Source organism: Triplophysa rosa, linkage group LG1, assembly GCF_024868665.1.
Source record: "Triplophysa rosa linkage group LG1, Trosa_1v2, whole genome shotgun sequence".
Taxonomy (NCBI): Eukaryota; Metazoa; Chordata; class Actinopteri; order Cypriniformes; family Nemacheilidae; genus Triplophysa; species Triplophysa rosa.
Genome location: NC_079890.1, coordinates 31,916,990 through 31,929,998, shown reverse-complemented (window position 1 = coordinate 31,929,998; position 13,009 = coordinate 31,916,990). Strand labels below are relative to the sequence as shown.

Sequence of the window (13,009 nt, the reverse complement as noted above, 5' to 3'; positions counted from 1 at the left end):
TACAGCACTTTTGCTTAACCAACATTATCAGTCTGATGTCTCTTCAACGACTTTCACAGGGAAAAGAAACCTTTGGAAAATATGTGGGACACTCTTAGAGCCAAAACCCTACAGACTTTAGCCGCACTATTGAAACCAGATGTTTACTTAACTGGCCAATTTTGATAAATGGTGTAATGATAACCATTATGCATTGGGGTAATTTTATATCAGCGCAGCACCACATTGTTTTTGTTTCATAGCCAAACAAACTGTGTTTGTGCCCACGGCCAGGTGCCGGATTCGACCTAATTGATAAGCAGACAGCAGGACTATGGTTTTCATGTTCTTCCAACATGGCCTCCACAAAAGCCTAAACTTATTGTCTTGTTATTCTCTGTCGTGAGTGAACTGCGGAATTAGAGAGATGCTTTGCTATGACACTAAGTTCATTTAACAGTGCTTATCTTGTGGACACAGTTGTGGGAATTTGCCATTTCAGCTTCTGCAGGCAATGTTGTGTGCATTGCATATGTTAGCTGTTCAAACAGGAAATGACATCAACAGAGTTTATCTATGCATATATCTTTGTTTTGACATGGGTAAATTCAATTAAAATTGGTACAGAATTGAACTATTTTCCACTGTGCTTTAAAATATACTAGGTTCCATTAAAACTCTGGTTACACAAAAGACAAATTTGGGGTTTTCATATACAGTGAAATGCATGAAGATTTGCCTGAGGCACGCTTCAGTTATAGCTGATGTCTCGGCTATGTAAAGCTGGTTTTGCTTGAGACACACAGTGAATGATTGTGATATTACATTTTCAGTGCGATTATGTTTCACACTTTAAGCTATATGGACATTTTATGTACGTACAAACAATACTCCAGTTTCATAGCTCACCACTGATATATTACTTCTGCAAGTAAATTATTCAAAGAACAACAACGAGAAAGCAATGAATCCAGGTGACAGTTGTTTTGTAGCATAGCTCATTTTATTGTTTAAACAGTTTTGCATAGGAAATATATCCACTTCCAGTAATTGACTGCAGTAAAAACAGCTGCTAGCAGTATAGGCTGGATATAACAGTAACAATCACAAAAAAGTCAAGCGTTATTTACACTCATTTTTTTTACCTTGTGGCAATTTTAGCCCCTGCACCAAATGCAACCAGCTTGAAGGCAGTGCCTACTGTTTATAGCTGTAAAAACTAAAAAGGTCGAAATCAACAGAAGAAAACCAAACAGTAAAATAACAAGGCCTTCACTATACAGCTCGACTGAAGGACACCTGCTTTTCTTAAATTGTGAGTAAAAACACAAAGACTTGATAAAGTGTTCTATAATGTACATTCAGAACATACATTAATATTTGCATACAACTGCTGCATTTCCACAATCACTACGAAAACTGTTACAACATTTGTTGGTGTTAGTGTTGTTGTTGTCATGTTACAAACACAATACCACCGAGATTGCAGTGGGCATAAAAGTGCCACAAGACCCCCCCCACCCTTCCAAAAAGAAATAAAAATCAACTCTGCTGTGGAGCTGGCAATCATTTTTTTGTCATCTATTGTAGTACTAAGTGTAGTCTAGAGAAACACACTGCCCAACTATTACTTTACCTCATTGAAATAGAGACTGGGGCATCCCATTTGACTAAAATATCCAAAATTGAACAAAGCACAAAAACACAAAACAAACACAGGACCAAAAAAAAGCAGAAACATATGGGGGGAAATAAATGGGAAGAGGCATCCCACAGATTCTGTTTGGATTGAAGATTGAGTTTGTTTGTTTTACTGTATCCCCAAAAGAAAATTCAATGTTTTCTTTATTTACAAGGGAAAGTCCACTGAGCTGAAACAGGCACTGCTTGAAATCTTTTATCTTTTTTTTCTTATTTTGGTAAACATCTTTTTAATAATTTGCTGGTTTTAAAAATGCTCCTGTTCAATGACCATTCATGCTGCTGTAAATGCCCTAATATTAGAAATATAAGAGTAGATGTGGACCAAACTGTCCTACTGCCTTTCCCTGTGTAACGGAGGTAACACCTGCACACACAGAACAGATGAAAACAGACATTGCATGAGCTCCACTGGTTCTACTTGCATATACAGTATACACGCACGCACGCACGCACGCACGCACGCACGCACGCACGCACGCACGCACGCACACACACACACACACACACACACACACACACACACACGTGTAGGCTTCACAAGGACGGTGATCATGGCTTTCATGAACTTTACCATGCCACAACTTTATCATCTTACTGTTTTTTATACCTAATTTCACATAGCTAATTCCGCAACCAATACTATAAAGATAAGCCCTTTGAACAAAAAAGAAATTGCTATCTGTACCCCAATATAAGGTATAAATTGACAATCGGATCACGCCTCAAAACATCGTATGGTGAGGGGAAGTGCTATGAGCTACCATGACAACACTCAGTCCAACAAGATAAAAACGCTTGGGCTAATAAGAGCTTCATAGCTAGCTCTAGGTAATCCACACAACAAACAATGTGCCAATGAAGGGGGTAGTGGGAACTGCAGAAAGTGCAAATGCTCAGCTGTTTATTTTCTCCGTGATGGCAACATGAATAAGACATCTGTGAGCCTACACAAAGGCTTCTGGGAGCTCTCCGTACCGAGCCTGCCCTGAATACTACACGTCGAATGCGTCCAGCATTCCCAATCCCTTCCCACAGCAGACACATGTAAACACTGCAGAATGGAGATGCCAACGTGGCATCTTGCAGAAAAATCCCAGCAAGCAAATTCTGTACATCGTATGGTGGGTCAGCCTCTAGTGATGGGGAAAATAATGCATGCTTTATTTTGCACAAAACAGTAGAACAATTTTTGATGTCATACGCGACATTACCCTGGTAGTTGTTGTTGGGAGACTCAGATCAGGTGCCTTTATTCTAAAGTGACTAGGAGTTCCCCAACTCAGGAAAAAACGACCCTACTTAACACAAATTGAAACATTAATTCTTGTCCCGTTTTCATTATCACATTATCACATCACACACACTCTATGGCCACACTAACAAAACAACACTTCAAACATTTGTAAAAATTTCTTAAGGATCCAAGTTAATCGACACGAAATACAACAAAAGACCTTCATCATTTTGTTTGAAACATTTACAGTCCCACACGGGAATTTACTCCACTTTAAAAGTACAGGAAAATAAAATAAAGATTGACATATTCCACCTCTCTTATTTAATGGACAGCTGGAAAGTTAGAACACGAATCTAAACTCAAAACATTTTTTGTTCGTTTTTTGTTTCACTAAAAAATATGGACATCACTTAAATTCACGATTACAAGTCTTTTTACAAACGGGGAAAGAAAAGGAATTTTACAGTGTACACACTTTTGTTAACCAGGCAGGCATTTCAATAGAAAGACCCTTAACTACTCTCCTCGTGAGTCACTGTCGCACTCTCGGACAGATTCATCTACACACGCACACATTTCACGAAGCTGCCAGCGCAGATTTTATCCCATTACGACGACTACCAAAAACTATTGCTATTACCACGGCCATCGAGATGGCCCCTACCTACGGCCTCCTTCACGGTTTCCAACTCGCCCTAAAACGCGAGAATGACTCTACGACCCTGACACGCCCCACCACTGCGGGAGGAAATGCACTTGAGTGGCCTTGCCGATGGCCAGAAGGCTGCAAAGCACTTAATTTTTCAAGAACGGAAAACAACGAAAAGACGGAACAGTGCACATTGAACGGGGCGACTTGATTCTAGTGCGAAAAAACAGACAAAAAGTTGACGAAGAACAAGTAGAGATTCAGCTTGACTTGAGCATCTTTTTAATGGACTGAACCCATCCTTAGAACGGGGGGGATGTTACACAAAAAAATGTTTCGAAGAGATTTTAACATTTATGCTTATAATGCCCTGTGAAGCAAAACGCCTGAGTTTTGTTGTATTGAAAGGGCACTATGGCTAGTGATTGCCTGTATGCTGTAGGTGCAAAACTGGGTTTCGTTGATCCGTCAGACCATAAGAGCATTACGTCATTCCCTTTGAACAAAGTCTATAGCTTGTGAAACCTAAAATACCTATAAAACATTGAAACTAATTTTCCCCATGGGGGTTGTTTGTCTACAGACGACAATCTCAATAAGGCTGTAAATTAGAGCACTTCATAGGGAAGAATAAGAAACGGTGATATTTTCTGATTGGGACACAATTAACACGCACAAACTTGCGTGATGGTGATTGTAGCGCATTTTATAACAAGTCACTTGTTCGTAAAAATGTAAGGCATCTACTTGGGAATTGCATTGTTTGCTGGAAAAGGAGAACCGGGGTGAGAAATATCTGGTGGGAAAATGCACTAACAATAGGGCAGCATTTCATACTGTACCCTCGATGTGTTAGCCAAAGTGCGTGTTATTCACCGGTGATTGTCGCTCTCAAGTCAAGCTGTCTCCCTTATGAAAGTTGTTTTCTTCTGTGAATCAGCACCCTGGGGTCGAAGGTTGAAAAAAGGAGTTTGTAGTCACAGTAGACGAATCAGTGACTTTGCAGCCATATTAGACCAAAGGGTGCATTCTCTGCAGACATGCTTCAAAGTGTAGGAAAAAAGTCCTTCCCTCTATTGAGAATACGCAACAAAATGACTCGCACCACCTTTCGGTACACTCAAGGGAAAAAAGACTTCGTCGCACACTGCATAGAATGCAGTTCCCACTTTGGTCAAATACGAAAAACAACATCAACAGCAACAACAACAACAGCAACAAAATAAATGTTTACACTTTTTGTTTTTCTGTACTAGCTTCTAATAATCCACATAGCTAAAAGCACTACCTACATAGGCAAAACTTGGTATTGCATAATTTTTATAAATCTTGACCCCCGCCCTCCCCGATAATGACTGGAAGATGGAAAAACAAACATACAAACAAACGATTAAAACAGAATCAATAACAGAAAACCACCAAAATACTGAAAACAATAATGCTGAATGTTGATTATAAAGTTTAGAACAGCAACTATACAAAGCCTTGATATGCACTGTAAATGTGAGATAAAGTAGTAAATGAAGCTAAAAATCAACAATGTCACAAATTCATCCAGAGTACAAAATATTTCTTATCATAAAAATGTTACTTTTTCCTAAAACGGTAATAAATGCAGCAAAAACAAGTGTAGTGATGTTCTCTATAGTCGAAGGCAAGGCACGTAACGTGGACTATATACTTTCGTGCAAATTAAGATTATTGTAAAGATTAATTCTATAAATATGTCTGATTGGAGAGACGATGGCATTGAGAATGCCGGGAGCGATCGTAGATTTCTTTTGGGAACTACCAAAAAGAGGATGTGAAATAAGCACCTTGAGACCTCGCCTCAACTCGCAGTTTAGTGTTGAAACGAGTACACATAACACACATACACATCTTGTCTTAAATTACTTGACCAGCCTGCGTCCCCCTTGTTTCTCATGATATCAAAGTGTAAACAGTAGCTTTAGAAGCTAACAGCCAACTAAACATGCATACTAGTTCGGTAGGTATATGTCAAAATAAGCCATTTTATACACGCCGTGTTCGCGTCTTTTTTTAACATATTTTACGTTTTCTTTACAATAAATTAAAGAAAAAAACTACCCGCATGTTTGGGTAAGGCTCAACATAAGTGCTGTATTGTTCATGTTCAGTTTTGCTCAGGTAAACGTTCACTGTCCATCTCATTCATCCACCCTTAGCTTTCCCTAGTATCCCGAATCAAGAATGCAATTTTTTACGTTTTTAAGTTCATTTTAAAACATTTTCTCCCCATTCCTTTAGAGTCTTAGGGCAGACAGACTGTGACAGCTTCCCTTCAGTAAAATCATTTAAATTGCACTTGCCTCTTATGAGATATTGACTTTTTGTCTCAAAATCCTTTTCAAAGGAAATATCAAAAAACTAAAAAGGGGTTGTATTTCTTACTTAGCAATATACGTTTTTTTCTTTCATTAAAGAAAAAAACCTTTTCAGAGTTTTTAACTCTTTAGAGTAAATTCTAACCTTTACCTTAAAAGGAATCAAGTACAAGATTGACAAGAATGAAAAGATTTTGCACCATGGGCAAATGAAAATTTCGAGGGAAATATGAAAATAGAGACATTCAGTTCATTGAAAATTGCTCCTATGGTCATGTAACGAATAGGATGAGCCTCTGTTTGATCAAAGTTTGTGTGAATTGTAGCTCGCTTTTCAAACCGTCCAGCCAGCCAGCCCTTGCGTGGCCACCCCCATCTAAATAATTTCATAAACCAAGACTAGTTATCGTGACGTAAGAACGAGAGAAACACTACGAGAGACTAGCATGTCATGCATATACAGTAAGGCATCTAAAGTTTGTATGGTAAGTATCACAGTATCTCAGTTTAGGGGCCTCTTGACACAATGACTGACTGGTGTGGAGAGAGGCTCATGTCAGAAGAGAACACTTTGACCCCACTCACTCTACCGCTCTAAGCCAATGTCCTTTAGAGGGCGGGCCAAAGGTCCAGGTCGATTGTATAAGTGCTGCTTGCTGGTTTGTCCGAGGACCCCGTCACTCCTGGGCTCCGCTTCTAGGCCCCCTTCAATTGCTTGATTCCGCCTGCAGGAGGGGCTCACCAATGATGTTTATGCTGTAATTCTGGACATTTGTTGGCAGAATCGGAGTCCCGTTCGACACTTGGAATGGAATTAAGCTCGCCCAGGTACCAGGACTGCAGAAACACAGGGGAGAGAGGGAATGTACGGGTTACTCTTATGATCCAATAATGTGGATTTGGGGAAAAACGACATTTATAAATCTAGTTCTATCATTTATTCACCCTCATGTTGTTCAAAACCTGTATGACTCTCGGTGACAGACAAAAAAAGATATTTTGAGAAATGTTTCGGTGGTTTGGTGTCCATACAATGGAAGTCAATGGGGGCCTGTATTGTTTGGTTACCAACGTTCTTCAAAATATCTTCTTTTGTGTTCTGCAGAAGAAAGTAAGTCAGTACAGGTTTGGAATGACGTGGGTGAGTAAATGATAATGGAATTTTAATTCTTAAAAGTAATCAGAGAGACATAAAAAGAATTGCACAATATGGAGTCGTATGTATCATAACACAAACCGGTTCATCAAGTATTTGTTGCATCATATGAAGTGTCTATACAAATACTTCTCTGGATTAAAACACAAATCAAAACGTTTTTTTTTGTATATAATGTGCCTACATTATATCCGGTACGATAATATGCTTGTTCTTCGTTTCATTGTGAAGTTTCACTGGATTAAAGCATCTGCTAAATTAATAAATGTAAAGGAATAAAACGCATCAATACATGTCATTACAATTCTGAATCGGTAAATGAAAAAGTCGTATCAGGTCTAGACTTTTTCCCACCCTCCTTTTAAAACAGATCCTTTCACACACACACAATCGTGCAAAATAATAAGTTCGGCATCGTGTCACGGAACAGGATATCCCAGAGAAACAAAGCACTCTTAGTGCAAACGCACGGGGGAAGTTTCCCCAAGAGCATGCGCTCATCCCCGCCCCCTGCAGCTGACACCCACTTTCTGATCAATAGCGTTAAAGCGTCTACACAACTTTCCTATCTGCATTCAGCACATGTTAACCGCACAACAACACAAGTCTGTTAATTGCGAGCTGCGGTGCGAATCTTGGATGCAAAAACGTCAGGGCGCACAAACAGCATGTTGTTCCCTGGGGGAAGAACGGGGGGGGGGGCTGAGTGGTGCGTACATGTGTCAAATAATTAGGGAGGCCAGAAACCAGAGCCCCGGTGTGGCCCCCCTTCCTCCGAGTCTGAAATACCTGTCTCACCCAATCACCAAACACAATCTTTCTGCTTGCAGATTACAGACCGCACTCCTGCTCTGTCAACAGTGGCCGGCGCACACAGCCTTCTCTTTGTTTTTCTCCCTCTCGATTCTTTATCCCCACCCCGAAAAGAAAAGGGAGAGGGTTGAGAGGGGGTAAGGGGCTGATTGAAGAAAGGAGACCGTGCGGAAAGACACTCTTCCCTGGGATCACTGGTTTGGATGCAGGTGCGAGCCTTTAGAGGGCTTTTCTTTTGGAGTTTGTTGTTTGTTTTCCGAGGGGGCTAAAGCCGACGGCTGGTGAGGGACAGGGACCCGGCGGATGTGGAACAGTGACTTTATTCTTCTAGAGGCGGCCTGGGGTGACACTGCTGCCTGTTGCCTTGAAAGCAGCTAATGATTCAGTCTGAGTTTTATACAAATCACTCGCAGCCAAAGGCTGAAATCTTACACCCGGTGATACAAGGGTTGCACACAGAGTCAGACTTTAAATAAAAAAGTCCAGAGACAGGGTGAGAAAGTTGCTCTATATAAAGAAAACAAAAATAGAGGGACACAGAATCAGAAATGCACTGCACGCTCTCTTAAGAGTTAAGTAAAATATGCGAAGACGTAACTGGTCCGGCTCTTTCCTCCCTCCACAGTCCTCATTTACCCTTTAATACTGATCCTGCGCTTACCCTTTCCTCTCCCTTCTAGAAATCACCTAACAGGAAATGAGAGATTAAGTGTTTCAGAGATGTGGACGACAGCCCTGGGCTTCAATCAGACTCGAGACACTATTTCGTGGATTTATGACCTGACTTGATAAACTTTAAAGTACTTGAGACATGACTTTGACTTTCTTGCAATTACTTGTGACTTACGACGTCATTTGTTTGGAGTTTACACATCCACTTCATACACATCATGCAATGATTTGTAAGGAAATCATTCAATAATGGAAAAAAGTTAAAAGATTAAAAACAACAGCAATACATATAATGACCTTCTATGAAAAATCTAGCAGCATCACTATTATCGCACTAAGTGCAACGTTTTTTTTCTTTTTTTGCTATTTTGATATGAGATACAGATGACATCTATTAACTTTTAAGCTCTATGAACAATTTCTCTTATTTCCTATATTAATATTATATTAATGAACAGTGGAAGAACCGATTTTGCCAGCAAAAACCTGTTCACAAATGTACAGTCATGAATCAACCAAGTGACTTTTATTTAAAAATAAAAACAAGCTAGCTAAGACAATCATACAGAATAAGCAAGTGGTTTCTTAGCGCACAGTGTGTTATTCACTATGCAGTGGGGTTTTCACGGTACCATAAACGTATCTTACGACACTATACCTATCAACAAAATAAACCAAATTTGTTTAACACACAGCTCTAAATGAAACATTTTGTATTGATAATAGTAAACTGTATTATACTGTACACTACAATATTTTGAAGTATTACCTACAGCAATACTGTAGTATCATTTAATATTTACTATGGTAAGACATAAAATCACTAGTGTCCAGAATTATTTTTTAAAGAGTTTACGGTAATAAATTCTAAAGTACACTAGAACATTTTTCATGTGGGAACGAATTCAATTGTGCAACAAATTTCATTTATACAGCAGTGTTTGTAAAGGGAAATGTTAGGCTTACTTTGAATGTAAAACTAAAATGGCCATTAGGTGGCGGCCATTTTTTTCACAAAGTCAGTGAAACAATCAACCAATTCGTTCAAAACTACCAATTTATTTATAAACGAAGCAAGTGTTATGATGAATCATAATGTCATCAGAGTCGTTCAAAACACGGATTCATTTAGGAAAGAAACGTTGCAAAAACGCAAATGTAAGTGTTCAAATGGACGTTAATGCGTATATGCAACATTACTTTTTATTACTACGATACTACCGTTTAAAAATAGAGTGGCATCGTGGGTATTTTGAAATGTTTTGCAACCCGATGCTACCGTTGCACTGTTACACCGTGAAACCGTACTGTGCAGTAATATGTAATCTTAAATATTTCACTTGTTAATGAAAAAAAGAGCACAAAATAAAAAACGGCATAGTATTAGTTTCTCTATTCCTTTCTGTCTCTACCTTTAACCACATACACTGGGAAAGAATAACTAATACCCCAGCAAAACTAACCCTCAGCCTGTAAACCACCCCATGTACTGTGCCTGATGGATTGACATGGGGCGGGTGCTACCATTTTCCCCCAGTTCAAGGTTCAGTCTTATGTTACCTACTGTCTGGTTTCCCCTGGTTACCAGACAACTAGAGATGTGATGCCCCCAATCACTAGGGTGATGGTTGTTACATGGGACAAAGGGAAGAGAAACAAACAACTTTCACCACTCTAGGATTCTTTCATCAGATCTCTTCCCGCCAGCTGCTTACGGGTCTCTCCTCCGGCTACAGGAACTAGCATGGGTCACTTCATTTTGGGATCAGATGTTCAATTAGATTATCTTATGCCATCTTAATGGATTGCTGACCCATTTCCTGTAATATGGCAACAAGCAGGGCTGGCTGCAATTCAGTTTGGGTTGAGCCGTGGACTGGCATGCATCGCACTGCGGCTTTACTCGTGCATGCAAGCAACAAATCACTTTTCCATAAGCCAATGACCTCAAGTCAACTCTGCACTTGGAGTACACGTCTTACTTTCTCATCACGTTCTGCCTAAAACGCCTCTCTAATCAGTCAAGGCGAGCTGCTTTTTTGTTTGTTTACAAGTCAGGCAGTTTTACATCGTGCCTCAGATGCGCATACGTTGCATCTGTTTGTATAGATTAATCAAACCCATCTACAGTGTTGGGTTCTTCTCAGGGGGTTTCTGTGAGACCCCATTTGCTGGGTTCTTCTCAGGGTCCCCTGGATTTAGTTGGCACGTTTGTTAAAAAATATATGTCTAGTGTTCACACAAACAGTTCCTTTGAATTTTAGCAGGACGAGACACAAGAAGGTCAGCATTAGTTCAGAAAGCGTATGCCGCACTACCATCATCAATAAAAACTTTGCTCCAGCTTTCAGCTTATGAAACAGAAGAAAACTGAATACAGTATATTGGCAAGCCAGCCAAGTACGAGGTGATTTACAGTACTTAGTAAATTAGTTTTAGTGAATATTTTTGTAATTGACAACATCTGGGTTTGATCTATCAACAACTTAATGTCAAATAATGTGCCGCTGCTTCATGTTATGAAATCTCATTGTGTAATGCAGGAGAAACAGTACAGGGTTAGTGCTCGTCTGGTTACATTTTTTCCCTTGTACTCCGTGTGGTCTATTAAGAGGCCAGAGAAAGGGGTGGAATGAAAGCGGGGGCCTGCCTGTATGCCTGTTGCCTGCAGAAAGAGGTAAGAGTGTGTTTAGCGTTGCTCTGTCTCTCCACACCACTGCGGTTAGGAAGTGCTGAGCAAGACCTTTCCAGCAGCCGCTGCAGAGATGTGTAGAGCAAAAGTGGGACTAGATGAGATGGGATATGGCTCAAGGACAAAGCACACGCTAAACCCATCTTATGCTAAGATTAGGCTGTATGCACTTCATGTTAAAGTATACACTGCAGTATAAGGATTTTTATTCAACTAAAAATGTAGTTCGTTGAACAGATGCATCAAAATATCAAACATTTGAAAGCGTTTATGGAGAACATTCATGTAAAGGTACAGTGAGCCCTGAAAGTGTTTGGACACTTAAGCAACACTTAGCAAGTAGCATCTATAAAAATGATACTAGATGTTGTTTCAGAACTAAGTACTACGGTACATTATTCACTTTTTCATGGTACATTACGTTGGACTATAGACGTGTTTCAAAATGTTGGCGAATCAAAATGGACACCTTTAAATGCTTGAGAAGTATACTTTGTGCTGTTTCTTGCTGCTTTGTTTGTTATTTAATGCAATGACATTCATACTTTCTTAAGTGTGCCGCAAGTGTCCAAATGCTTTTTAAGGTCAACGTATGTCTGTCTGTATTTATGAAAAATCATGGAACAGTGTAAACCTTTAATGTAGAAGGGAGGTTGAGAGCGATTAAGTAAAATAAACAGTCTTGACTGCCGCTATGAAAAGAAAAGCTTAGCGGTGACCGTTGCAAACATACAGCTCTCTGCTGTTTGTGAACCTCAGACAGATGCTGGAGTTCTGCTCTTTCCCAACAGTAATCATCTTCCTAACTGCCATTCTTTCAGGGAGATAAGGATGTTAACCATTAATATGTCTGATTTTGTTCTGAGCCTTATTCTGGAGGACTAATCTAAGAGAAACATCAAGACAGGCTAAACAAGGTGGTGATCATATTCTGTCACACAAATAACCAGACAGCCTGAAAAAGGTTTGTGAAGTTACACTTACATAATTTTTGGAGAAGAGAAATGGAAATGAAACATTTGGAAATAAATTTTAAATCTGGTAATTCAAATAAAAATGTATAAAAAATCTCTCTTTTATCATAGTCTTCATAAAGTCTATAAACAGACATTAATGGCCAAATACAAATACACTTTGCTTATGTCTGTTTTTGTAAAAACACAATAACAAAAGTTCTTGAGTTGGAGCGGTTGTTGGACTATTGCAGAAACAGTAACACTTGAGGTGAGAAGTGGGTTGAAAATAAAGGAAACTTTTACCTTTGCCAAGAAATCCCCAAAGTCTCCTCTGAGCCATATGACCTGATGTTTTGATTCACGGGCCAGTCACAAATCCTCAGCTGTCAATCAAACACCTCTCAGTCAGACAACTGGGCTAGCACAACGGCAACTAACACATTTAGCATGCAACAAAACCTGCAGCTCTAGACTCAACACATATTCTTACATTTATCTGATGTTAATCTAACATTACTAGAGACATAAAACGCATTACTAATGCTCAGGATTAATAGATTATGGATTACAGATTAGACTTTTAATCATACGTTCATATGTCATAGGTTGGGATATTATATGTTCAACACAATTAGATTCTATTTAAACTTCAGAAAGTTACAAATGAAAAAGGCAGTCGTCATACAGTATGTGGCATGCAATACCATTAGCGGTCTAAATATTAATCATCCTGAAAGCAAAAGAAGAGGTTAGTATACAAAAAATGGGGGCTGGGTTACATGAAGATTATTCATTTATCCCAG

At 39.4% G+C, this 13,009-nt stretch overlaps 1 protein-coding gene across 9 annotated transcripts in view; it reads right to left on the bottom strand.

The window, feature by feature from the left end:
* Positions 1-941: 941 nt before the first annotated feature.
* Positions 942-13,009, bottom strand: part of LOC130562677 (nuclear factor 1 B-type-like) — an 85,858-nt gene continuing 73,790 nt past the window's right edge. For 8 of the 9 annotated variants that reach the window (XM_057347879.1, XM_057347870.1, XM_057347848.1 and 5 more), the window contains exons 11-12: positions 12,510-12,589; positions 942-6,754 (exon numbers count right to left, since the gene is read on the bottom strand). In XM_057347879.1, the coding sequence (XP_057203862.1) occupies positions 6,625-6,754; positions 12,510-12,589 (210 nt within the window). In that variant the 3' untranslated portion in view covers positions 942-6,624. The remainder of the gene's footprint in view (positions 6,755-12,509; positions 12,590-13,009) is intronic. The other variant, XM_057347859.1, reaches the window with a different exon arrangement.